The 25,753-nt window shown below is 54.5% G+C and overlaps 9 protein-coding genes across 9 annotated transcripts; 7 read left to right on the top strand and 2 right to left on the bottom strand.

Moving 5' to 3' along the window:
• Positions 1-767: 767 nt before the first annotated feature.
• Positions 768-5,955, top strand: PMA1 (plasma membrane H+-ATPase; the record flags this gene model as incomplete). Its single annotated transcript, XM_062911127.1, has 5 exons — positions 768-2,928; positions 3,092-3,311; positions 3,475-3,595; positions 3,655-5,568; positions 5,628-5,955. Exons 1-5 carry the CDS (start codon positions 2,746-2,748, stop codon positions 5,953-5,955), a joined length of 2,766 nt encoding a protein of 921 aa, XP_062767136.1. The 5' UTR covers positions 768-2,745.
• Positions 5,956-6,624: 669 nt separating this feature from the next.
• On the top strand, positions 6,625-8,605 carry QC763_306810 (uncharacterized protein; the record flags this gene model as incomplete). Its single annotated transcript, XM_062911126.1, has 3 exons — positions 6,625-6,661; positions 6,850-7,281; positions 7,746-8,605. 3 exons carry the CDS (start codon positions 6,625-6,627, stop codon positions 8,519-8,521), a joined length of 1,245 nt encoding a protein of 414 aa, XP_062767135.1. The 3' UTR covers positions 8,522-8,605.
• A 111-nt stretch (positions 8,606-8,716) lies between these two features.
• QC763_306800 (uncharacterized protein) lies at positions 8,717-10,966 on the top strand (the record flags this gene model as incomplete). The annotated part of the gene is made up of 3 exons (XM_062911125.1): positions 8,717-9,230; positions 9,444-9,662; positions 9,717-10,966. Exons 1-3 carry the CDS (start codon positions 8,852-8,854, stop codon positions 10,964-10,966), a joined length of 1,848 nt encoding a protein of 615 aa, XP_062767134.1. The 5' UTR covers positions 8,717-8,851.
• Positions 10,967-11,642: 676 nt separating this feature from the next.
• QC763_306790 (uncharacterized protein) lies at positions 11,643-14,870 on the bottom strand (the record flags this gene model as incomplete). The annotated part of the gene is made up of 4 exons (XM_062911124.1): positions 14,115-14,870; positions 13,793-14,041; positions 13,436-13,538; positions 11,643-13,369 (listed from the first exon to the last, which is right to left on the bottom strand). The coding sequence occupies exons 1-4, from the start codon at positions 14,235-14,237 to the stop codon at positions 11,643-11,645; spliced, it is 2,202 nt and encodes a 733-aa protein (XP_062767133.1). The 5' UTR covers positions 14,238-14,870.
• Positions 14,871-15,809: 939 nt separating this feature from the next.
• Positions 15,810-17,817, top strand: CIT1 (citrate (Si)-synthase). Its single transcript, XM_062911123.1, has 4 exons — positions 15,810-16,053; positions 16,125-16,189; positions 16,259-17,443; positions 17,501-17,817. The coding sequence occupies exons 1-4, from the start codon at positions 15,937-15,939 to the stop codon at positions 17,550-17,552; spliced, it is 1,419 nt and encodes a 472-aa protein (XP_062767132.1). The 5' UTR covers positions 15,810-15,936; the 3' UTR covers positions 17,553-17,817.
• Positions 17,818-18,197: 380 nt separating this feature from the next.
• QC763_0054550 (uncharacterized protein) lies at positions 18,198-18,910 on the top strand (the record flags this gene model as incomplete). Its single annotated transcript, XM_062905798.1, has 2 exons — positions 18,198-18,283; positions 18,814-18,910. The coding sequence occupies 2 exons, from the start codon at positions 18,198-18,200 to the stop codon at positions 18,908-18,910; spliced, it is 183 nt and encodes a 60-aa protein (XP_062767131.1).
• Positions 18,911-19,145: 235 nt separating this feature from the next.
• YHM2 (Mitochondrial DNA replication protein yhm2) lies at positions 19,146-20,868 on the top strand (the record flags this gene model as incomplete). Its single annotated transcript, XM_062911122.1, has 3 exons — positions 19,146-19,371; positions 19,450-20,122; positions 20,190-20,868. The coding sequence occupies 3 exons, from the start codon at positions 19,146-19,148 to the stop codon at positions 20,242-20,244; spliced, it is 954 nt and encodes a 317-aa protein (XP_062767130.1). The 3' UTR covers positions 20,245-20,868.
• A 348-nt stretch (positions 20,869-21,216) lies between these two features.
• On the bottom strand, positions 21,217-23,205 carry QC763_306760 (uncharacterized protein; the record flags this gene model as incomplete). The annotated part of the gene is made up of 2 exons (XM_062911121.1): positions 21,217-22,211; positions 23,200-23,205. The coding sequence occupies 2 exons, from the start codon at positions 23,203-23,205 to the stop codon at positions 21,252-21,254; spliced, it is 966 nt and encodes a 321-aa protein (XP_062767129.1). The 3' UTR covers positions 21,217-21,251.
• A 915-nt stretch (positions 23,206-24,120) lies between these two features.
• QC763_306750 (uncharacterized protein) lies at positions 24,121-25,570 on the top strand. The gene is made up of 2 exons (XM_062911120.1): positions 24,121-25,058; positions 25,137-25,570. Exons 1-2 carry the CDS (start codon positions 24,911-24,913, stop codon positions 25,178-25,180), a joined length of 192 nt encoding a protein of 63 aa, XP_062767128.1. The 5' UTR covers positions 24,121-24,910; the 3' UTR covers positions 25,181-25,570.
• The last annotated feature ends 183 nt before the right edge of the window (positions 25,571-25,753 follow it).

Below are 25,753 nucleotides of genomic sequence, written 5' to 3'. Positions count from 1 at the left end.
TAATATCATATCCAAAAAAGGGGAGCCCGGATCATCATCATCACAGGCAAGGCTTTCTCTTTCTGTGCTGTAGGGTATCTCTTGCTCACCGCCGCCGTCATCGGGGATGGAAGTTGTTGCTGACATGAGTCGATGGTTCCCATGGGTGTGGAAGAAATGACGTAGTGGAAAGGGCGGCCAACCACACACCTCGGCACTTCCGCTTTGGCCGAACAATTGAAGAAAATCTGACCTGTTCTTTTATTGTGTGTTCTTATTGTTCGCCTCCACGCGACTTGCCATGCATATTTGATATAGGGGGATTGTTGTGTGTGGTGGGATGGTGTGCTTTGTAGTAACAGTAGCGGGCAGTTACCATCCAGTCGGAGGGAGGAATCATTCATGGTTTTACCAATGATACACAGATTCCCGCGGGGCTTCCGAGGCAACAAGAGCGAGATATGTGAGAGTGTGAGAGAGGATATGAGTGAGCCACTGAGCCGACATGTGAGGCAATTTGGGGCGGGAGCCAATATCTCGCTCAGATATGCAGTTACAGCAGCAGCGAAACACTGCATTGCCATCATCTCGAATTGGATATTGGAAGAGACAGGAGAGGCCGATGTAGACTACGGATATGCCATGCCAAAATGGGATAACATGCGAGATGCGAAATGCAAGCAGGGTCAGGAAACACAAGCGTATGGAGCCTGCTGTGCTGTCAAAGCTCGGGTGTGCCCGTCTGAACAGCCAGCAGCAGCCATGCTCGTAGTAGCATCGCATCGTCGTTTCTGTCCCTCTCTCCCCCCCATCCCAAATTGACCGAGAAACAAATAGCTCGTCGATTGCCCCATCGCCCGGTGAGCAGAGCATGGAATGCCTTCCCGGCTCCATCGCCTTCCTCACCGGGATGGTCCCCCACCGCACCGAGAAGAGCCGGCTGGCTTCTGCCCGCGAAAAAGGGACGAAGGCGAGGGGCGAGAATGAGCACAGGAACCATTAAGATACCTCGCCGCCGGGTACCGGTGGGATTTTCGGTTTCGAAGCCGAAGCCCGTCCTTCTGATCGCCTTGTGATGTGATGCTTCTCATCAATCGTTCTCTCTCTCTGTTTCTTGGTCCGACCAGTGAGATAAGGCCAATCGCAGGACGAGGCGCTCTCTGAGTGGTCAGACGAGCAGGCCAAACCGATTGCGACTGGGCGGGCATGGGGGGCCCAGGTTGGCGACCCATGACGGGCAGCCAACACCCCAAAGCTTGTCGGTTCGCAGTTTCTCATGCCTGGCGAACGAGGTCTCGAGCGCCGCTGACAACCCCGGGCCTCGCCCTCTTCATCTGATTTTTCAGTGCATGGCAGCGCCGTCGCGGGGAGCGCATGGTGTCAATTGGATTCTGGACAGGCCGTGCCAGCTTGTGGCGAGGGAATTAATGGGCGTGGCTCACTATAAGCGCGCATTTGCAGCTCTTTTTGCCTTTCTGAATGCCTGCATCTTTTCTGCTCATTGAGAGCTCGTTGCCAGAAGCAGAGAGCTTCTCAGAACCACAGAGGCACAGCCAGAAAATCCCGCACGCAAGGCCTGTGAATGGATGACGGAGATACCTGGAAGTGGAGTCACGACAAGGTACCGAGGACCCAGGCAATGGCGGCATCCTCGGCGGGCTAGGACAGACAAGAGTGGAGAGCCGGTACAAGGCCAGATTGCGCACCCCAGGTACCTCGCTGTTGATTGTGACCTGCAGTTGCGCGACCCACTGTTTTCAAGGACCAGGGTAGCAAGTGGTTGCTGTGGGTTGCGATGCCCGTTGCTTGGGTTGCTTGGGGTCTCGGAGGAAGAGGAAAGCAGGAATGGCAGAGCAGACAAGGACAGTGCCAATTGGGACGGCAGAACACGCCGACCACGCGCCGATGCTGCAGGAACGCCCAGTAGCGCACAGTCTAGGGTCGGGGGCACACACAGTGTAAGGCATTCATCCCAATGGAAGGACGGGGAAGGAGGCAAAGAGCGAGTCGGGGAAACCTGGAACTGAAGGTAGAAAGAAGCGGTAATCGCAGCAGCAGCAAGCAGCTGGAACAGAGCACGGGCACTGGACTGGCAGGCACGCAGCAGCAGCGGGCAGGCAAAAGAGCGGATTTGACGAGTGGGCGAGTTGGAGTGGATTGATTGATGGGATGGATGGATTTTGGAGGAGCAATGGAGTGTGGGTGGGTGGGCGATGAGTGGGTGAGCGGGTGAAGGTTCCACCAGTCCTGTAGGTGGTCGGTACCTGGGTACCTTCGCTTGGACGTGCAATTCCGTACTGTGCCCACGGTAGCGCAGCTTGTAGCGGGCAAGGAAGCTTTGATCAGGGCCGGGAAAGGTCGCTCGTGGTTCGCGGCGTTGTTGGAAAGGTTGAAATACTTGGACTGCCCGCTTCCCTCCCCCCTCTCTTTCCTCTTTTTGCTTCACGCTTGAAGGCCCTTTTTAACTCTCCCTTCGACGTGAGGTCTCGCTCTCCCTCGAGTCCAAACTCAACTCTCCTCTCTACACCCTAATTCTCTCTCGGTTTTTGTGGTCGCCAACACCGCATCACCGCCACCTCACCTATTAATAAGGTCGTCACAACAAACAACCTTTGAGGCCGCGTCCGCCCACCTAGCTTTGGTTCACCACCTACAACCATATCTACCTAAGCATCACTTGATCACTCCGCGCCCTACTGATCACCTTTATTTCTCCTCGTCCCGATCAGCCCCGAGCAGAGCTTATCTGCCGACAACCGCGTCACAATGGCCGAACACTCGACCACCGGCGCTCCCGCGCTGTCGACCAACATTGAGAGTGGCAACTTTGACGAGAAGGCCCCTCACCACGCCGCCCCTCCCAAGCAAAAGGTCGTGGAGGAAGAGGAGGAGGATGAGGACATTGACGCCCTCATCGAGGACCTCGAGTCCAACGACGGCCATGGCATGGTGAGCTTTCCCCCTACCCCGGTCTCGCCAAGCGCACATCGCGCCCCATTCCGCCCACCACCCGGTCGCTTCGGCCTTGGTTTGGGGGGGGGGGGGGTGTCGGCCTTGGCAGCTTGACCAATCGGTCAATGATGGATCGCCTGTTAACCCATCTCGTGTCTAGTTTGAGGAAGAAGAGGAGGTCGCTCCCGGCTCCGGGCGCGTCATTCCTGAGGACATGCTCCAGACCGACACCCGCGTCGGTCTCACCGAGCAGGAGGTTACCCAGAGACGCCGCAAGTATGGTCTCAACCAGATGAAGGAGGAGAAGGAGAACCTTCTCCTGAAGTTCCTTGGCTTCTTCGTCGGTCCCATTCAGTTCGTCATGGAGGCTGCCGCCGTCTGTAAGTTGGCTCACCAAACATTTTCCTTGGCGATGTTTGCATCTCGCCCCCACTCTGCCATGGCGCCTCTGCAGCTCAGCGGGGCGCCAAGCGGAGTGGCTTCATGCATCGCCAGTCCACGTTCTAACAAGAATTGCTTTTGCTAACCGTCTTTACCTGGCAGTGGCTGCTGGTCTCGAGGACTGGGTTGATTTCGGTGTCATTTGCGGTCTGCTCCTTCTCAACGCTGTCGTCGGTTTCGTCCAAGAATACCAGGCTGGTTCTATTGTCGATGAACTCAAGAAGTGAGTTTTGTCTTGTCCTGCTTTCTGCGCCAGACAGCCCTGCTAACCCCCATTGACAGGACTCTCGCCCTCAAGGCTGTCGTCCTCCGTGATGGCACCCTCAAGGAGATTGAGGCTCCCGAGGTCGTCCCCGGTGACATCCTGCAGGTTGAAGAGGGTACCATCATTCCCGCCGATGGTCGCATCGTCACCGATGATGCTTTCCTCCAGGTTGATCAGTCTGCCATCACCGGTGAGTCTCTCGCCGTCGACAAGCACAAGAACGACTCCTGCTACGCTTCTTCCGCTGTCAAGCGTGGTGAGGCTTTCCTCGTCGTTACTGCTACCGGTGACAACACCTTCGTCGGTCGTGCCGCTGCCCTCGTGAACGCTGCTAGCGCCGGCTCCGGTCACTTCACCGAGGTTCTCAACGGCATTGGTACTATTCTCCTGGTTCTCGTCATTCTCACCAACTTGGTCGTCTGGGTTGCTTCCTTCTACCGCAACAACGGCATCGTCAAGATCCTTGAGTTCACCCTCGCCATTACCATCATTGGTGTTCCCGTCGGTCTTCCCGCCGTTGTCACCACCACCATGGCTGTCGGCGCTGCTTACCTTGCCAAGAAGAAGGCCATCGTCCAGAAGCTCTCTGCCATCGAGTCCCTTGCCGGTGTCGAGATTCTCTGCTCTGACAAGACTGGTACTCTCACCAAGAACAAGCTCTCTCTCGCTGAGCCCTACACCGTCGCTGGTGTCGAGCCCGAGGACCTCATGTTGACTGCCTGCTTGGCCGCTTCCCGCAAGAAGAAGGGTATGGATGCCATCGACAAGGCTTTCCTCAAGTCCCTCAAGTTTTACCCCCGTGCCAAGTCTGTTCTCTCCAAGTACAAGGTCCTCGATTTCCACCCCTTCGACCCCGTCTCCAAGAAGGTTCAAGCCGTTGTCGAGTCTCCCCAGGGTGAGCGCATCATCTGCGTCAAGGGTGCCCCTCTTTTCGTCCTGAAGACCGTTGAGGAAGACCACCCCATTCCCGAGGAGGTTGATGTCGACTACAAGAACAAGGTTGCCGAGTTCGCTACCCGTGGTTTCCGTTCCCTCGGTGTTGCCCGCAAGCGTGGTGAGGGCTCCTGGGAGATTCTCGGTATCATGCCCTGCTCTGACCCCCCTCGTCACGATACCGCCCGCACCATCAACGAAGCCAAGTCTCTCGGTCTCTCCATCAAGATGCTTACTGGTGACGCCGTCGGTATCGCTCGTGAGACTTCTCGCCAGCTCGGTCTCGGCACCAACGTTTACAACGCCGAGCGTCTCGGTCTCGGTGGCGGCGGTGACATGCCCGGCTCTGAGGTTTACGATTTCGTCGAGGCTGCCGATGGTTTCGCCGAGGTCTTCCCCCAGCACAAGTACAACGTCGTCGAGATTCTCCAGCAGCGTGGCTACCTCGTTGCCATGACCGGTGACGGTGTCAACGATGCTCCCTCGCTCAAGAAGGCTGACACTGGTATTGCTGTCGAGGGTGCTTCCGATGCTGCCCGTTCTGCTGCCGATATCGTTTTCCTTGCCCCTGGTCTCGGTGCCATCATTGATGCCCTCAAGACTTCTCGCCAGATTTTCCACCGCATGTACGCCTACGTTGTCTACCGTATCGCTCTGTCGATCCATCTCGAGATCTACCTTGGCCTCTGGATCGCCATCCTCAACCGCTCCCTCAACATTGAGCTCGTTGTCTTCATCGCCATTTTCGCTGATGTTGCCACCCTTGCCATTGCCTACGACAACGCTCCCTACTCCAAGACCCCCGTCAAGTGGAACCTGCCCAAGCTCTGGGGTATGTCCGTCCTTCTCGGTGTCGTCCTTGCCGTCGGTACCTGGATCACTGTCACCACCATGTACGCCCACCCCAACGGTGGTATCATCCAGAACTTCGGTAACCTCGACGAGGTTGTCTTCCTTCAGATCTCGCTCACTGAGAACTGGCTCATCTTCATCACTCGGTATGTTTCTATCCTTGATTTTGTGTTGACTATGAAGCAGTATGCTAACTCTTTTCCAGTGCCAACGGTCCCTTCTGGTCCTCTCTTCCCTCGTGGCAATTGGCCGGCGCTATTCTCGTCGTTGACATTTTGGCCACTCTCTTCTGTATCTTCGGATGGTTTGAGGGCGGTGACCAGACTTCGATCGTCGCGGTTGTCCGTGTCTGGGTCTTCTCTTTCGGTGTGTTCTGCGTCATGGGCGGTGTTTACTACATCCTCCAGGACTCTGTCGGGTTTGACAACCTCATGCACGGCAAGTCCCCCAAGGGCAACCAGAAGCAGAGATCGCTGGAGGACTTTGTTGTCTCTCTCCAGCGTGTGTCTACGCAGCACGAGAAGTCGCAGTGAGCGACCTCGTTGCATGGCTTGGATGGGCAGGGTGCCATGGTTATGGCACCAAATTAAGATACCATGGTTTTTTTAACGCATACCCCGCCCTGAATAGCAGCGCCTCGGCTTTTGGGAGGAATGATAAGACCATGGCATGGGTCGAGAGCCTGCTACAGGGCACCTACTTTAATTTTTCGGAGTCTTTGATCACGACTTTGTCCGGGGACTAGTGGCGCCCCGATACTTTAGACAGATCTAATAAACAGTAAAACATAATTACGTTCACACTGGCTTTGCTGTGGTGGTGACATGTACCTTGCTAGAGGGGTGGTGGTGATGGTGGTGGCGATGATGGTGGCTGCCAGCGAGCATGAATAAGTGGTTTTTTTGGCTTTGCCCACGTGCACCGACCTCTTGTCATTGGGCAAAGATTTTCATGCTCTTTTGGACAGCCGAACGGCCACTACCAACAACACGAGTCGCTATCTGCACTTTCGACTGCGCCAGAGAATGTACTACTGTAAGCACCAATATCACACCAATTCTCTTTTCTGAAGCGGTTCCCTGTTAGACAACGCGCCACCAACAACCCACTACGAGTTGCATCATCACCGTTTTCCTTTTTGCCCCGATTCGGACAATTGTCGGCGATTGGAGGATTTTGGTTCAGGACGCAAAGAGGTCAGGATGGCACCTCTGAGGGAGATTCCGGGGTTCTATTATGGTACGTCATTTTTTTTTTTTTTTTTTTTTGAGGGTCAAGAGGTCATGTGATGAGGGTTTCCGGCGATGTTCTTTAGCTTTTCATGGGGGACCAATTTCTTACTCTTTAGAGATGGCGAGGGTGTGCGCAAGGTGGGAGAGCGGAAGGAAACTTGGCTGACACATGTGCTGACTTGGGGGATGATATAGATGAGGCCAAGAGGAAGTACTTCAAGATTGAGGATAGCAAAAGGACGGTGTTGCCTGGTGGGGCGGCTGCTTGGGGGAGCGAAGGGGAAGTGAAGAGGCGGAGGAAGGAGGTGGAGAGGGAAAAGGGGGAGAGGGAGTGGAAGGAGAGGGTGAGGAGGGAGAGGGTTAGGAGGGTTGATGTTGGTTGGGTGTTGGGGAGGGAGACTGGGCGAGAAGGGGGTGATGGGATTGTGAAGGAGTGGGCTGGGGGGTTGGAGGATAGGGGGAAGATCAAGATGTGGGTTAATCTGGAGGAGGGGGACGGGGGGGTGATTGATTGTTTTTATGTGGCTGGGCAGAGGGAGGCGCAGAAGGAGGGGAGGAAGGAGGGGGAGGATGGGTGGGAGAAGGAGGAGGATGAGGTTGGTGAGGAGTCGGTGTGGGTTTTTGCTGGTGAGTTTGGTAACTTGGTTGGGGAAGGTGGGGGGTTGCTAATAGTGATGATGTAGGGATGGAACAGATGGGGATGTCGGTTTCGGCTGCGCCGTTGGGAAGGGAGGGGAGGTTGGTTTACTCTTGTTGAGGGGGGCAGGATATTGAATTGCTAACGTGTGTTTATCTGAAGGGTCGACTACCTTTGCAACCGGGTACGGAGGTGTCGCTGGCCAGGACAGTACGTTGAACATAGGAGCGAAAGGGGGGACACCAACATGGTTGGTATTAAAGGAAGGCGAGAAGCGCTGTTATTCCTTGGCAACCACATCCATTCCACCACCCCGAAAGCGTGCTACGAATATGGATTCTCTTCCGGGCAAGAAGGGTGTTTCCCACGTGGGTGGCCTTCTTTCTGCTCACCCATTCTGGAGTTTTGTGACTCAGACCAGAACCGATTTGCTGACTTGGTTCTTGCATTGTAGTCTTGCACAGTGGCGGCCTCATAACCACACTACGTAATAACTACATCAACGCTGGAGACTGGTCGCCTGAAGAGACCGGGGCCAGACTTGTTTTGGGAACCCAGCGTGGCGTGTATTGTGCCCGAGGTCCTGGTGCGACTGCTGCCACGACTGAAATGGACACCAGGCGTCGACCAGCGAAACTTGTGCCGCCTTTTCGGGGCGATGTACTCGCGGTTGACTTTCTTCATGCGCAGCCTCAAGTGGTCCTCGCCGGCACTCGTTCAGGTCACGTTTGTCAACTCGATACGCGGACGGCGCCGGAAGCATGGGATTCGATGGTTTTCCGCCACAAGAGCAGCGTGGCACATCTCAGGGCCGTCGGTGGCTTTGATGTCCTCGCTGCGGGACCAAAGAACGCGATGTGCATCTATGATCTTCGCTTTGTGAAAGCGAAGGAGCAGAAGGCGGGCGAGAAGCCGTTTGAGCCCTGGGAGCGAAACACTGCGGCTCCGGCGGTGGAGTTTCCTGGCTATCGCAACGAGGCACATATCAAGATTGGGCTGGATGTGCTTACGCAGCCGGGGTATGGACATGGTGTTGTTGCGGCTGCTCATGATGATTGCACGGTTGGACTGTACTCGCTACGGGATGGATCGAGGATGCCATCGGGGGATGTGGACAAGAGTAAGGCGCCGGGGGTGGTGAAGGCCATCCAGTTCCAGACGGTGGCTTCTGATCAGCATCCCAGTTTGTTTGTTGGCGTTGGATCGGTTATTCAAAAGTTTTCTTATTGATACCCTTACTTTTTTTGTTGCTTTGGCATTGGTAGGCAGGCGTATATAGAAAAGAACCGAATAACTGAACACGATGTTTAGCATAAAACTCAACGAATGTGATTAGTCATAATTTGATGTCGTGCTGTGGCTGATAATCCCATCAGCCGCCCGCCGCTTCCGTTACCGCGTTGTCGGGTCCGTTTATTCGGCGACCGCGCATCCACAGCGAGCGAGAAGGGTGTGTGCGAAGTTGAAAGCGTGGTGTTACACACAGTTGTATTCGGATGACGCCGGCCGTTGAACTTCCGGCGGCATCATCTTTACTAACTCTTTCTTTCAATTCGGGCCATGGCCGGGAACCCTGTCAATTTGAATGGCCTTGCATCATTCACACCCGCCGCATCTGCTGCTGCACCCGCAACGGTCTCGGCCCTCAATAGAAGGGGAGGAAAAGGGCCACGAGCATTGGCGCCCGGGTCCGGAGGTGTCGGTGGTGAATTCGGCAGCAGCAATGGGGAATCGTCAACCGCGTCTGCGTCTATTTCCTCAACGATAACGACGCCAATGAGCAGTGTGAACACCGACGGGACTGCCAACAGCAACCTCCCGGACAACACGGCAGACGATGTCGGCACCGGTGGAATCTCCAAAAAGCGCAAGGCGGTCCCGGGATCGAGAGGAGTTGCGAACTTGACCCCGGAGCAGCTGGCCAAGAAACGGGCGAATGGTAAGTGGAGCTTGTTCTAACGTCTTTTTCTCCTGGTGGTGTGAAATCCTCCCCCGATGGCGGTCGGCATCCCGCTCCGAAAAGTGTGGAAACATTTTTTTGGGCTGGATTGCAAGGGCGGGTGCGGTTATCCGGGGGGTATTCATTCATTGTTCTCTCCGGCCCGTCTAACCTGCTCCCCCTAGTCATGAGTAGCACTAACAAGGCTGTCAGATCGTGACGCACAGCGTGCTATCCGAGAGAGGCAGCGCCTCAAGATTGAGCAGTATGAGCGGGAGATTCGTGAGCTCAAGTCTCAGCAGCCGTATCTGGAGCTGCAGGCTGCTGTTCGCCAGAGGGAGGCTGTTGAGGCGGAGCTGGCCGAGGTGAAGGCATGTCTGGCTAGTATTATGCATTTGGTTCAGCCTCTGCTGGCTAAGGGGTCGCCAATAGGTAAGTTTTGTTTGTCTCGTCGCGTTCCTGCCCAGAGGTTGATGGGATGTATAGTTGGGCAGCAGCATCCTGCGCCGTTACCTTCGCCAGCTCAGACACACCATCCGTCGTTGCACCACCAACAGCATGGACTAGTAGCACCAACTCGGACATCTGTGGGGTTTTCGGGGTCTGGCCCGGGCAGTGTTGCCTCTCCGGGCTCTGTCGGTACTCATGGACGATGGCATAACAGTATGTCGCCTGTGGTGACGCCCATGTGCACAGAAGGTCAACAACACCAGCAACATCCACACCAGCCACACCAGCTTCAGCAACCTCAACCCTCTTCCCAGGCCGGTATTCTCGCCCAGCAACGCCACGACCTCGGTCACGGGTTGGACCTAGGGTCAGACCGTCTCGGCCTCGAATTCCTCCTCGACCCGGCCCAGAAAATCGCCCGGATACATCAAAACGCTGCTGCTGCTGCTTCCACCCAGTGCCATCATCAAGTCCCTCTGTTGATACCACCCACACAAACCCCTTTCACGAAACCCACTCAACCACCACCACTACCACAACATCAACCCCGAGAAGAAGAAGAAGATGATGATGATGATGATGAAGACTTCTTCACCCTCCCACTCAACTCCCCCCCAACCTGCCCCCTCGACTCAATCCTCCTAGACTTCCTCTCCGAACGCCGCCACCTCCTCTCCCTCCCCTCCTCGCACGCAAACGACGTCCTCGGCCCGCCCTACCCCTCCATCTCCTCCCTCCTCAACCCGTCAACCCCCTCCCACCCCCTATCAAAAGTTTTTACGGACATCCTCGCCCGCTTCCCCGGCCTGTCCCGTCTCCCGGAGCGCGCAGCGGTTTTGTACCTCATGTTCCTCCTCATGCGCTGGCAAGTCTCCCCCACAAGAGAAAACTGGGAGAGGATCCCGGAGTATTTTCGCCCCGGGGGGTTGCAGAGACGGAAAAGGCACCCGGCCTGGGTGGATTATATACCCTGGGGAGGGATGAGGGAGAGGATTGTACAAATGTATGATGATGATACGGAGGAGGGGGGGATAGAGTTTGAGGATTTTTTTATTCCGTTTACTGGGACTTTGAGGGTTGGTTGGGGGGAGGAAGGGGAGGGGGAGGGGGGTTGTGTACTACTACGACAGAAAGAGAAAGGGGGGGTCGCAGGGGTGGGGGATGGGATGGTGATTAATCCCGCTTTTGAGACGCATGTGAGGAGGTTGGAGAGCTGGAGTTTGGGGGGGGGGTTTGAGAGGGCTTTTCCTGGGTTGGGGGGGACGTATAAATTGAGGAGGGGGTGAGGTAGAATGGGGAGCAACGGCATGATGACAAAGGAGTTGAGGTTGCCTTGAACAGGTGATGTGGAGGTCGGGTATATAAAAGACGTGCATGCACACAGACATTGTGGGATATGGGAATGCCCGTTTGATATTCTCCTGCCTGTGACTGGTTTGGGTATGGTATACGGCAGTGATGTGAAAGGCGGGACAAGAGAACAAATGCATTCTCACAGTCGCTCCACAATTGTCCAAATACCATTGTTTTCCCTGGTTCTTATGTCAAGGCATCATGCCGAGCCAACCCACTACTAGAACCTCATCATGTTTTACCCAACGCTCTCGATAGGTGCCCATCATCCTACTTCCCCCTTTTCCCCAGCCTTGAGTTCTATACCTGGCCAGACACACCAAGTCAGTAAAACATATAATAAATTGTTGGCTTAACACCTTTAAAAGAGAAAGAACTATCGAAGGATAGCCAAGAGGCCTTCAAAGACAGTCAAGGTAGTGAATACGAGTTGGAAACATCGTCGAGGGCTTGCCTGCTATTTTTGAAGGCTTCAAAAGAGAAGTGAATAAACAAGCTTTAATAAATGAAAGCTGAAGTCATGTCTGCTATATTCAAGGCCTTCATTTTGTAATGCAAGTCCTATTATTTTGTCCATGACGCTGCTACTAGAGAAAAAAAAGGCAAACCCTAATAACCGCCATTAAACCCCTGAAAGACCGGCCCATTCCTACTCATTTGGATTCCCGGCGGCAATTCCATAACAATTGGATCATCGCCATTCTGTTGGTTCCCATTCCCGCCATGACTTCCCCTCTTCCCATCAAAACCCCCTCCCCTTCCACCCCTATCCTTCTTCCCTCCTCCCCATCCCCCTCTCCCACCACCGCCACCACCACCACCCTGATACCCCCCATCATGGTGATGGTCCTCCTCCCGCCTACTTGACTTAGGCCCGTGACTCCCGCCTTTATCAGTTTGCATCCTCCTAGAGATCGCCTTACTCGACACCCCCGCACCAATCTCAATATCTGGCTCCTCCACCACCATCCCCGTCACAATTGGCCTCCCGCCACTACCGCCGTACGGCGCAGTCAACACCCACTTCCTATCCGCTTCCGTGAGCTTTTGAATAGGAATAACAGAAATTCCAGTGCCGTAATCACTGCAATCCCGGGGCCCAAAGCCCACTCCCCACTTCGTCCGGAGCTCGTTCCCCCTCGCCCCCCCCTCCGACATGGCCGCCTTGGCCTTTTCGGCATCTTTCCTGTAATACATTTTCACAAAGGCGTGTCTCTTCTCCTTGTGAACAATGGCACTTTGGACCTCGCCGAAGCGAGAGAAGATTTCCCGTAATTCGGGTTCGGAAACCATGACCCCGCCAACGAAAAGGGTTCGCGACAAGACCTTGAAGTGGCCAGGGGGAACGGTAGGGTCGTGATCGACCCATTTTTCTCCGTTGGGCTGTGGCGGCCCTTGTTGTTGTTGCTGTTGTTGGCGGGAAAAGTTATCTGATGGGCTACCTCTCCTGCCCTGGGGCGAGCGCTGGCGATATCCCCTATCATCATTGTAACCCCGGTTTGGCGAGGCTGGGCGGTTGTAGTCGAATCCTCCGCGGTCGTTGCGGCGGGATCGGGGTGAGTCTCTGGCGTCCCAGCGTCCCGGCGAGCGGGAGCGGGATCTACCGCGGGGAACACGCCCTGGTGAGTGATAGCCGTTGCGATCACGGGAGTCGGCTGCATGTCTGGGCGCTTCCCAGGGGGCTGGACCAGGGCCGGCACTGACGGGAGGAGCTGGGTAGCCAGGGTAAGCGGCTTGAGGTGGCTGCGGGAAGCCGGTTTGTGGGACGGCTGGAGATCCGGTAGCCGCAGTGTTTTGGGTCATGAGCTGCATTACGCTGGCGATTTGTTCGACAGGTACACCTTGGGCCAGCAAGGCGCTCAATAGCTGGACGGCCGCCGGATTGGCAGCTGGATTGGCCGCACCATTCAGCACTGGAGGTGCTGCGGGTGGTGGGAAATGGGCAGGCTGAGGAGCTGCCATGGGTGGTGGAAAGGCATGTGGCAATGTGGACATGTTGACAGGCGGAGCAGCAGGCTGCATGGCGCTATTGCCAGGCTGGCTACCAAGGATGCCGTACAAGGCTGCAGGCAGCGGGGCAGGGGCCGGAGCCGCAGTCGGGGCCGGGGCTTGAACTGGAGCTTGGACTGGGGCCGCAGGAGGGGCCGGAGCCGGGACTGGCCCGGCCGAGTGATTACTCTGTGTACTGGGCGCATTTTGGCGAGCCAGGTTGGCAAGGGTCTCAAGAATGTTTAGAGGGTTGCTTTGCGTTGCTGGCGGTGCAGGCGGCTTGCTTCCAATACCAAGCGAAGCCATCAGGTTGGGGGGAGGGCTTCCGGGAGGTGTTGTTGATTGGACTGTTGGCAGGGGTCTTGTCAGAGGTGCATCTACACAAAGAAGCGGTGACATCTTGGATGACCTACGTGTCGGCTGGGGAGCATTGAGCTTCTCCCGCCAGGAACTAACCATGGCAGCGGGAAACGTCTCGCCCTTCTCCCAAATATCGAGCAGTTTCTTGATCTTGTCCTACATACCGGCATACGTGTGAGTTACTAGTCATGGTGATGAAGCAGGGATGTGTATATGTGGGCGCCCAAGACTTTGAGAATGCTGCCGAAGTTCACCGGCTGGACGAGGCAAGACAACGAAGCGAGGGCAGCAGTTGTCTACACCAACTGTGAGGTCATCGCCAATAGCTAGTTGCAAAAACCCACCCTCTCTCTTTTCGTCTATTGGGTGCTGGAGCGGCAAAAATTCAGTGCATGATCATATGTGCGTACCTTTTGATCTTCTGGAGCCGCCGAGATGCTGTCGTTCATCAGAGTGGGCATGAGTTCAGTCAATCTATGCACGCCCGCAGCATATGTGCCATCTTGCGCTGAAGAATTTATGGGAAACTGTCCCAGAGCCTTGGCCTTCTTCAACCACTCCCGTGCTACTTGGTCTACGACGTAGAGGACGCCCAGCTTGTGTGTTCCGGGCGTTTTCTTGAGATGTGTATAGAATTTTTGGACGATGACCGACTCAGACTATCAAATGAGACACCAAAATTAGTATAACCGTCTACAACGTCAAATCGAATCGCTTCACGCGTCCGCTTACCTGTGGGTTGTTGACGCAAAGTGCAGTAAGATTTGAGATCCGAGAACCAGATACGCCTGGAGCCTTGAGGCTGAGCAAGGCTTGCAGCCCAGCCTCGAGCTCTGCTACCGGTGACGATGTCATCTCGTTGTCCACTTCCGGAAGCCTTCTTTGGTGACAATGGATGATGTGGATGACTGGCGGTGGTGATACCAGTGGGAAGGGAAAAAAACGTTGTTGAAAAAGTCGTTAAAAAGAGCCGAGAGACAGGCCCGTGATCTCTTCTCGAAGTATGATACGACTGAGTGAGCTTGGTGGGGTAGCAGGTGAACAAGATCTATGCCATGCTCCTAGGTCACAATAGAAGAATAAAATACGGTTGGCTGGCTTTTGACTTTGATTTGTTTGCTCTGCCTTGCTCTCGTCAAGGTCCCCCGAGGGAAGTGGCAGCCAGCAGATTACTAGGTTTGATTTGAAGGTCGCGTCGAGTTCACCAAGTTACGTTCGGACGAAACCTGAGAGCATGCGCAAACACCAGAGACGCGTGTTTTTTTTGAGGGGGGGGAGCAGGGCACGCAGCAATAGATCCCACTCGGCACAATCCTGCTCAAAAGATTTTCTAGAAGGCTCTGGGGGGGAAATACGTTGGGCTACTGCAAAGTTAGAGATGGATGAAAAAAAGTGTGTTCTTGATGAAGTCGTCTTGATGGAAATCGAAGAAGATCGAGATGGCCGGCCTTTTTGCCGCGAAGATGGAGAGGAGGCGGGGAACGAGCGAGCCTTTTTTTGGAGACGGTTGGTAGCTTTTATTTGGGGAGGGTCGCTGTGGCTGTCACACCAATGCCTTGGGTTTCTTGGGGCCAGGGTCAAATGTGGCGTGCGCGCGACCAACTGTGGCGCCCGAGGCAGCTGCCAAGCAGCCGGCATGGAGCACTGAGTGGCCCAGGGCCACGAGGTGACGCTTGTCTCGTGAACTGAACCTGGAACCCCGCGCCACGCCCAAGCCAAGATGTGTTGCAAAACTCCCGAGTTGCAGCGAGACGGGCGAGCGGCCATGCAGTGGTTCACGACATTTCCCTTTGGCCGAAGGTGGTTTCCCACTCGGTATGTTTAGGGTTTGCCACAGGGGACTCGCCTCACGAAACAGCAAACTTTCCGAGGGAACGAATTCGATGGGCAGCTGTTTGGAGCTCCAGCGAGCTTCTCGAAACCCTCGTGCAGCAGGCAGCTTCGAGATGGGTGCCGTGACGTCAACCGGGCGAAATAGCTCATAGGGGTACCAAACAAAAAAGCAACACTTGAGACTTGGGTGCTGGGGGTTCCGTTTACATGAGAAGCTCCCGTGCCATGTACCGGAGGGCCCCTCCATTTTAATACCCGGATAGCACTTTGTAGCCATGCATCCACTTCAGAGAAGCCTTTGGAAAGAGGGGAAAATTGCATCACGGGGAGGGAGCTCCGGAATCATAGGTAGAGCGCCTTGTTGGGAATGCCAGCTACACAACAAGACTTGATAGTCGATAGCAGCAGCCTCCCTTGAAAAATATATGCCATGAGAATCTCTGAGACCATCGGGATCGTCTTTATGATAGCAATGGGGAATCTGGAAGGGAGTGGACAGCCGAACCCCGGTCGGTCCGTTGCCGTGTGTCCGGCCAACCCGCAAAGCCGCCTGCCAAATGCTGGCAGGCTAGGCTAAGCTTGACCTTATTCCCTGGCCCGGGGCGGGCGGGCTGCGCTTTTTTTTACGGCTTGGCTGTCTTCATCAACCCCCAAACATTTTTCTCCTCCTCCCTTTTTCTCACCTGAACACCTACAAACCCTCCACATCAGATACCCAACCATGGCTCCTGCGATGCGCCTGACTTCCTCCGCCCTCCGGGCTTCGTTGAAGGCTTCGTCCTTTGCGACCAAGCAGACTGCCTTCACTGCTGCCCGCTGCTACTCCTCCAAGACCCAGGTACGAGCGAGACGACGCCCGACGCCAAATGCGCCCTGACATCATCCATTGACCGTGCTATCGTGCTGCAGACCCTCAAGGAGCGCTTCGCCGAGCTCCTCCCCGAGAAGATCGAGGAGATCAAGGCTCTCAGAAAGTACAATGCCTGCCCCTCGCCCGCCCGCTACAAAGAATTGCTGCTGACGAGCTGTCGTTAAACCCACAGGGAGCATGGCTCCAAGGTTGTTGACAAGGTCACTCTCGACCAGGTCTATGGCGGTGCCCGTGGCATCAAGTGCCTCGTCTGGGAGGGTTCTGTCCTCGACGCCGAGGAGGGCATCCGTTTCCGCGGCAAGACCATCCCCGAGTGCCAGCAGGTCCTCCCCAAGGCCCCCGGCGGCAGCGAGCCCCTTCCCGAGGGTCTCTTCTGGCTCCTCCTCACGGGTGAGGTTCCCACCGAGCAGCAGGTCCGCGACCTCTCTGCCGACTGGGCTGCCCGCGCCGAGATCCCCAAGTTCGTTGAGGAGTTGATCGACCGCTGCCCCAGCGACCTCCACCCAATGGCTCAGTTCTCCATGGCCGTCACTGCTCTCGAGCAGACCTCTTCCTTCGCCCGTGCCTACGCCAAGGGCATCAACAAGAAGGAATACTGGGGATACACCTTTGAGGACTCCATGGACCTCATCGCCAAGCTCCCCACCATCGCTGCCCGCATCTACCAGAACGTCTTCAAGGGCGGCAAGGTCGCTCCCGTCCAGAAGGACAAGGACTATTCCTTCAACTTCGCCAACCAGCTCGGCTTCGGCAACAACGCTGACTTCATTGAGCTCATGCGTCTCTACCTCACCATCCACACCGACCACGAGGGTGGAAACGTCAGCGCCCACACCACTCACCTTGTCGGCTCTGCTCTCAGCTCCCCCTTCCTGTCCCTCGCTGCCGGTCTCAACGGTCTTGCCGGTCCCCTCCACGGCCTCGCCAACCAGGAGGTGCTCAACTGGCTCACCGAGATGAAGAAGGTCATTGGTGACGATATCTCCGATGAGAGCATCACCAAGTACCTCTGGGACACCCTCAACTCCGGCCGTGTCGTCCCCGGTTACGGCCACGCCGTCCTCCGCAAGACCGACCCCCGCTACTCTGCCCAGCGCGAGTTCGCCCAGAAGCACATGTCTGAGGACCCCATGTTCAAGCTCGTCAGCCAGGTCTACAAGATCGCCCCCAAGGTTCTTACCGAGCACGGCAAGACCAAGAACCCCTACCCCAACGTCGATGCCCACTCCGGTGTCCTCCTCCAGTACTATGGTCTCACCGAGGCTAACTACTACACCGTCCTCTTCGGTGTCTCCCGCGCCATTGGTGTCCTTCCCCAGCTTATCATTGACCGCGCCGTCGGTGCCCCCATTGAGAGGTGAGTTTTATTCCTGACATGTACACAAACAGCAAGCTAACTATTGTTTCTGCACAGGCCCAAGTCTTTCTCCACCGAGAAGTGGATCGAGATCTGCAAGAAGTTGTAAGTTATGTACGAGGACGGGGAGTAATGCGGGTTATGGGTTAGGTAGTTGGGAAAATTCGGCGCGAAGGGATCGTTACGGGTTTTTCAGTATAGAATGGATGGGGAAATATTCAGCGATTGCTTCAGTCCCTGGAGGCATTGATTGGTTTGGGGCAACGCGATTACTGGGTGATGGCTGTCCATTGAGTTGTACGATACAAATTTTTCCGTATTCCGGGCCACTCGGCCACACGCACATGTTCAATGAAAAGTTCTTAGCTGCAACATCTCTGCTTCCAACGCATGCAGGGCCGGGCGGGACTCATGGGGTGGGGGGGCTGTAGGAGAGCGACATCGAACGGGCGTGTGCCACATGCAATCCTGATGGAAGTCAAGTCAAGCTGCGGCTTCGGACCCTGGATGGAGGAAGCACCGTCAGAGTTGTTTTTGGTTACACACTCGGTGCGCTCGGTCCGGTCATCAATATCATCAAACACCTTGCCGCCACAACAGAACCCTGGGCAAGGAGCATCCTCGGGGCACTGCCGCACTGCAGACCGTAGATGCTGTTGGGTTCTTATGGAATTCATGTTACAAAGATGAATTCGAGATTTCTACACCACCAGAGATGAACTGTCGGTGAGGAGCAGCTGAAGAAAGACGGCCGATGAACCAGCTGCATCTTATCTCAAGCGCAGACAGACTGGGTGGCCGGGTCAGCTCTACCCCAAGCCGGTCCGGCCGGATTCATAGGTGAGGTCAGAAGTGAGACTGGTCCCCAAAACAATTGCTGTTGAGGTGCCGAGGTGGGTGGTTGAGAACAGGGGTGTGTCGGCCGATTGGCGTGCGTTGAGCTTTGGCCCGTCTAAGAGTCTAAGACGGAACGGGCAAGCACTGCCAACAACTCGGGATTCCCCCTTGTCTCCCCCAACCATTGGAGCTTTATCGGGGTCCTGTCTTTGGGTCCTTTTTTTCTTTCTTTCTTGTCTCTCTTCCTCGACAACAAAAACATCAACGACATTGTCGTCGCTGCCATCGTCATATCCTTCCTTCATTGACACAGCCTCATCTCCGTGTTCTTAGTCGTAAGTGGATCCCCCTCTTTCATATGCTGGCTGTTGCGTTATCCGCATTACCGCGGGTATCCCCCCCCCAAATTGACCATTCCCCATGGGTGAGCCAAGCTCTCCTGCCGGGACCTCGCTTCTTTGGGCAATTCAAATCCACATCTACAATGACAGATTGAGCCTCCATCGGTAACACGTGCAATTTTATTGTTTTAGGGGAGCCGCCTTCTCGCTGCGTTGCAAGCCGCTCAAATCATATTCCGGGTCGCCTCTACCACTGCTCAGCATCATCAGCAACAAGCTGACTCCCTAGCTTCCAGCCAATCCGCCGTTTCTGGGCTGTCCCTCCTCGACCTTGCCCACTCCCCCCCCCGCGTTTCCACACCTTCCAAATACCCACCTCTCATCACACCCACACACCCGCCGTCCGGACATTCTCCCGTCCTCCGCAAACTTTACTCTCTCTCTCTCCTCTCTCTTTCTGATCCTGCGACGAAGCACCCTTTTCCCTTGGTCAGGGCCCCTATCACAGCAACATCCACCAAGTCATGTCCGCCGCTATTGCCCCCTCTCTCCCGGCTTCCGAGCCTCCCAAGCTCGAGAAGAAGCCCATCAAGTTTTCCAACTTGCTCTTGGGCGCCGGTTTGAACCTGTTCGAGGTCACCTCCCTCGGCCAGCCCCTGGAGGTCATCAAGACCACCATGGCGGCGAACCGAGGTGATGGTTTCGGAGCTGCTCTTGGCCGCATTTGGAACCGTGGTGGTGTTTTCGGCTGTAAGTTTTTCTTCGGATAAGCAAAAAAAAAAAAATTGCCAACAAGCTGCATGCGCTGACTTTGCTCTTGTCCAACAGTTTACCAAGGTCTCATTCCCTGGGCCTGGATCGAAGCCTCCACCAAAGGCGCCGTCCTTCTCTTCGTCGCTTCCGAGGCCGAGTACTATGCCCGCGCTGCCGGCGCCGGCGAGTTCGGCGGTGGCATTTTCGGTGGTGTGACGGGTGGTGTTGCGCAGGCGTACGCTACTATGGGTTTCTGCACCTGCATGAAGACGGTGGAGATCACCAAGCACAAGATGGCTTCCACCGGCCAAAAGGCTCCCGGCACCTGGGCCACCTTCATGGACATCTACCGCCGCGAAGGCATTAGAGGTATCAACAAGGGTGTCAACGCTGTTGCGATTCGCCAGATGACCAACTGGGGTTCTCGCTTCGGTCTGAGCCGTCTCGCTGAGCAGGGCATCAGGGATCTCACCGGCAAGAAGGAGGGTGAGAAGCTGAGCGCTGTGGAGAAGATCACTGCCTCGGCGCTGGGTGGTGGTTTGTCGGCCTGGAACCAGCCTATCGAGGTTATCCGCGTCGAGATGCAGAGCAAGAAGGAAGATCCCAACCGCCCCAAGAAGATGACGGTCGGGAATACCTTCAAGTATATTTACGAGACGAACGGGCTCAAGGGTCTGTACCGCGGTGTGACGCCCCGTATTGGGTTGGGCGTCTGGCAGACGGTTTGCATGGTCGCCATGGGTGACATGTGAGTTTCCTCTCCCGCTTCCATGATCTCTCACTTGACCAGCTGCTAACCATGTTTGACTAAACAGGGCAAAGACGTATGTCGAGAAGCTGACTGGCGAGGCCGTCACCGCTAAGCATTAGATGGCGTTTTGATGGGTTTTTTCATATGATTGCATCAGGGCTCTACTACTACATACACACATCGTTTATATCACTTAGAATGGATCGGGATCGGATCAGGTTAGGCGGTCGGTCGGTTGGTCGGACAACTTACTACTGGTCGGGTAACGGTCAGGTCATCTGGTTTTGCGCTTTTTCGGTGGTGAGGGGGTGCCATAAAATCAACAGAGATGTTTGGTTGTTTGTTTCATGATGCCTTGCGTTCAGTCTTGGGGATAGTGGGGTGGTAATGATATATGTGTTGGTTGATGTTTGCTTGTCTTGTCGTTGCTGTTGTGTGATATTTCGCCTTGAATTGCTTGCTGTTGATGTTTTTGAGGTGTAGTGGCATGTGATACAAAAAGCGAGCTGATGTGGCAGTTGCACATTCTTGGACTTGGCAGATTGGACACCAACATAAGCGGGCGATGAAGTGGAATATATATGGTGGCTATGGAGTCTGGTTGGGTGATAGATGAGTATAGATATCATTGGATATCATATAAGCATGTTACCTTTGACCTTGCATCATTATCCCTTCGAACATCAAATACTGCAGGCACAATGATATCCACATGGAGAGACATTCTGTCCTCTTTTCATTCTGTTTCGTTCTTCTTCTTGTCAGACCAATTCTGGCCTCCAAAGTAATTATGTGACGTTGATGCCTGGAGCTGAATGGCCTATTCAGTCTTCCCATTTCCTGTATCCTCCCCTCCAAATCCTTCGGGTATACCAATACTGCTACTCCCCTTCCCTCCCCCTTCCCTCCTCCTTCCCTCCTCCTTCCCTCCCCCGTCCTTCTTATCTTTCCTCCCGCCCATGAAACGCCCATCGAAAAAAAGAAATCAGCTTTAAACTCCCTAAACGCCCTTATGTCTTTCCCATCCCATCCCATCCCTCCTGATGCTATTATTTGCCCCTCCCCCATAAAGAACGAAAAGGAAAGAAATAGATTGTGTGTGTGGTGAGTGAGTGAGTGGGTTGCTCTAGAACCTGTCCATATGAGCAGTAGAGTAATGACTCCCTCCCGTATAAGCAGGATGTAGCGCGGTCGGCGGACGCTGAATGTCAGGAATCACCGGGCTAGCCCGACTATTGCTGTTGCTCCTGTTCAGATTCCCATAACCCGTCCCCCTTTCCACATCATCATTATCGTCATGAATCGGCATCGGCTTGCTAATCTGCAGGTTCCCGCGCGACTTTCGAAAGTTGAACTTGGGGGGAATGGGAACAGAAAAGTGGTTCGTCATGCGCTTGTAAAAGGGCTGACTTTGTTGAGGGGTGATGTTGTCGTCGTCTTCGGGGTAATGTTGCTGGTGTTGACGGATGGAATTGCTCCGGACAGAGGATTGATAGCCAGAATCGTAGTATTCTTTGGAGTTCTGGTTGGTGGGCACGGCGAGAGAGCCGTCGGAGCGAATATTCCGCGCCGTGATGCCATTCTCCCCGTCGCGAAACACAACACTCGCAATCATGTTGAACACCCCGAAAGTGATGGCCAAAATCCCAGACGAGAGGACGAGTCTCCAGATTGGCAGGCCCAAGTTGTCGATGCTGTACGCAGGCTTGACCAAATCTGCCATGATGCCACAACCCGTGATCATCAGGGCTAGACCGAGCCAACCAAGCGAGTGGTCGGGCCCGAGGATAGGAAAGTTGTTCTTGAACCAGGGCTTGAAGAGGCCGATTTCGGAGATGAAGAGGACGATGCTGATGGCGAAGACGAAGAAGTGGGAGATTACGTCGAAGAATTGAAAGTGGCCGGTTATGCCGGACAGGACGATCATTGCCCAGCATGAGGCCATGATCACGACCAGGGCGACGAGGGTCATTGCGCGGAGGGCGTGGAGGATTAGGTGGCCTGAGCCGCGGAGTTTGGGGGAGGTGGCGAGGGAGAGCATTTTGTTGTTGTTGGGGGGATGGTGGTGATTGTTATTGTGGGTTTTCTGAGGAGAAAGATGTTAGTAAGAGTATTTCAGTGGGGTTCAGGTTAATTCATGTGTTTGGGTTGAGAAGATGGACCTCGGTGAAACTTGGTGCTGTGGTTTAAGGGATTGCTCAAGTTGGCCGCGTTGTCCATGAGGAGGAAATGGTTGATGCTGTGGTCCATGAAGAGGAAGAGGAGGTTGCTGCCATTGTCCAGGAGGAGGCGGTTGACGCCACTGTCCAAGAACTGGTGGCTCGAGTCGTTGGTGTTCCTGGATAGGGCCGGGAGGTTGTTGGGGTCTTTGCCCAAAAAGAGGAGGATGTGGAAGTCCTTGAGCCGGAGAAGGCATCGACATCTGTCCTGGCCCCAAAGGCTAGTGTGGCCCGCAGTAAAGCTGCGGCTGCCCAACCAGGACATCTTCAACATCTGATTCCTCCTCTGACTCTTCCTCGGACTCATCTGTGGAGCTTGACTCTATCGATTCACGGCCTCTGATCGGAGGCAATGTTGGAATTTGGCTGGCGGCAGATGCTCTCCTTGGAAGCTGAGTTGGCTTCCGCGAATGGGGAGTACCCGGCCTATCCATCACAGGAACTTGTTCGGACATGACGAAATACTCTCCAGGAGCTTATTTGTCGACAATTTTTCGTTGCTTCGGGGGTAACCGGGTGTCGAGATTTCCAACCGGGGCCATCTTCTCAGGAGGGGAGGTGTAGGTTCTAAACTCATAAGTACTTACATATGTGACTCGTGCCAGTTGGCAGACTGCTCAGCAGGTAATGGCGAGTGATGAAGTGATTGAGTGATTGTCGGATGACGATCTGGCTAGCAGATGTGTCGAAAGTTATGTGTAGATATCGTGTGATATGTTGACGAAGTTTGCGAAGAGAGAGGGAAAAAAACACAAGGAAATACGTTGAAGATAGAAAATGTAACCAGACTTGGTGGTGAGAAAATATGATATGGGATAGGAAAAAAAAGAAAAATAGAGATCAATAGAAGAAAACTCCCATTGTCCAGGGGTACAATGGTGAATCTAAGTGATGAACAAAGACAATAGGTGGGAAGAGCTACAATAGACTTATGTGAAGTGGCGATCGGGTTTATAACAATGGAATAAGGCACCTGCCCTTGTCATGGGCAAATCGCCATCTGCCCAAAAATAACGTCTGCGGCTTTCCCGCACGGCACTCTGTAACAAGAGGGGGGAGGGGGAGGGGGAGAGCAAAGAACTGGTTCATGGGTCTTCTGGTGAGTGTTTCGCATGGAGCAGAATGTTTCTTGTCATTCTGACCAATGAAGCTGTAGGCGCCTAAAAAACTCCAAGCCAGACATGTCCCCAGAAATTGATCATGAGCTGGGGTAACTGCATCTCCCACGGTCTAGCTCATGGCCTTGCCTTGAAGCCCTGTGTTGAGCAAAACATTTTGGCGATCGAGGGCCACCCGATCAAGACAGCTTCAGTGGAGTCTCGCGGCTGCCAGCGCATAGCGGGAGAGGTCCGGGTTGGTGTGGTCCAATGGTTCGGCAGTCAAGTCATGAAGCGAGAACGTCAACCGTCGTGGTAACATTGGAATATGCGGCGGCGCGAAAGAAAGAAAAGCCGGGGTTCAGATGCATCGAGTGGTCGCATCTTCAAGTCTGCGCGTGGAGGGCAAGTCGATTGGCTGGCAATGAACCATGATGGTTTCAGGTGCTTTTAGCCTTGGGCAGCACTCGATGTGGCATCTTCTCCCGTGAAATTGCAGGGCTTCATTAAATACGCAGAGAATGAGTCAATCGTGAGATGAGAAGAGGAAGAAGAAATTTTCTTGAATTCAATAGCATCGACTTGATCTTGCTTGTCAAGTGTTGAGAGATGGTCTTCAAAGAAAGACATGGTGTTATGCACAGACCACCTTGCTCTTTTGATATGGGACACGGACCACATGATGTTGACAGAGGAAAACCACCACAACCGTTCATCAGAAGAATTGGATTTTCAAGCGGCTGATCTCAAGGCATGTTTCCGACCAGAAATCTCCCATTATCGAAAATCTGCACTATTATTCCCGGGTCCGTTTGCGCATCAGTCCTTGCAATTTTCGTTGCGCCATGAGGTTCTGCTGTGCTGCCGCCGCATGTAACACAGTTTCACGGAATCTTGGAAACTCATCCACAGTAAAGTCTCATCCTCGGATCAAGACCGGACTCGGGGTCCCTCGGAGGCTCATTTCACTTCAATGATTCAGTAGACGCCGACAAAGCGCGGCTTTCCGCGCGTCAAAATCATCGTGATCCCAAAGACAACCCTTCCCCCTGGTAACAAGCGCACGTGCCATCCTCCCCAGCTGAAAACGGCGATTGGTCAAGAGGTCACGCCCTGTTTCCCCACCCATCGAAACGCCCAGAATCTCGATTGCTCTCTTTTCTGCACAGCCTCGCCCAGGGCCCCTAAACGGCGAGCCACTCACAGCGCTGCAAAGAAGAGGAGGCAGCCTTCTCCCAGTTGCTGACCACCAAAAGCGCAATTCACCTTCCACCGCCAACCGCTCGTCAGCTTTTTTCTGCAAACCTACCTACGAACCCCGTCAGCGGTCCGCCGTCCAACTTGGTTCACCACTCTCCGCTTTCATAACACAACCCATACTCGCTGGCTGCGGATCGATCCCCCCTCTCCCTTCCGAGAACCGACGTCATCTTCTTGGACACTTTTTCACTTCTTATTAAACATTCAACATGGCCCGCGGCAACCAGCGCGACAAGGCCCGCGAGGCCGCTCAGAAGAAGGCGGCTGCCCAGAAGAAGGGCCACAACATGTCCGGCAGCGAGCTGGCAAAAGCCAAGGAGATCGCGGCTCAGAAGATGCGCGAGAAGCAGGCTGCCGGTATGCACTCACTACCACTCTCCCCCCTTCCTTCTCCTCTCTACCAGCAAGTTACTAACCACCACCCACTCCCTCCAGCCGACGCAAAGAAGGCCGCCGAAGCCGCCGCCGGAAAGAAATAATACCCTAATCCATAATTCCGAAATCAACAAACAAACAAAACAGTTTATCGACACGAGCAATACCCAGGATACCCCACCAAAATCCTTTTGAACAACAACCCGCGCCGAACCACAGTCGACGAGATACCCCAATCATCAGGATATATACACGGCCCCTTGGTTCGTCTCGTTTTGTATTCGATAACTACCCAAAAACACAACCCTCTTTTCCACCAACGGAGAAAGGGTACGAAACTTTTTATGTCCAACTGGAGTAGAAAAGGGGAAGCATGGCAGGGGATTGCGAGCATTTATCTGGAGCAGGCAAGGCAAAGGACGAGGGAATGATTTGTTTTCAGTGTGATTTTTTTGGGAGGCGCTAGGAATTTTTGAGACAAGATTTTCCCATAATCATTTGGCATTGGTGAATGTGACTGGTGATTAAATTACTTATGGGGTGCCATGGCATGACCAACCCCCTTTCTCAACAGCCCAACACCACTGGATTCAAGAATGACGCTAATGCAAAGCCCATATAGCGCATCGTGTCTTCAAAGTCGTGTCGTAAAATAGAAACAAGACATGCACTCAACA

This window comes from Podospora pseudopauciseta, chromosome 3 (genome assembly GCF_035222475.1).
Source record: "Podospora pseudopauciseta strain CBS 411.78 chromosome 3, whole genome shotgun sequence".
Classification (NCBI taxonomy): Eukaryota; Fungi; Ascomycota; class Sordariomycetes; order Sordariales; family Podosporaceae; genus Podospora; species Podospora pseudopauciseta.
Note: the sequence above shows the minus strand (reverse complement) of the source record. Positions and strands in the feature narration are given on the sequence as shown.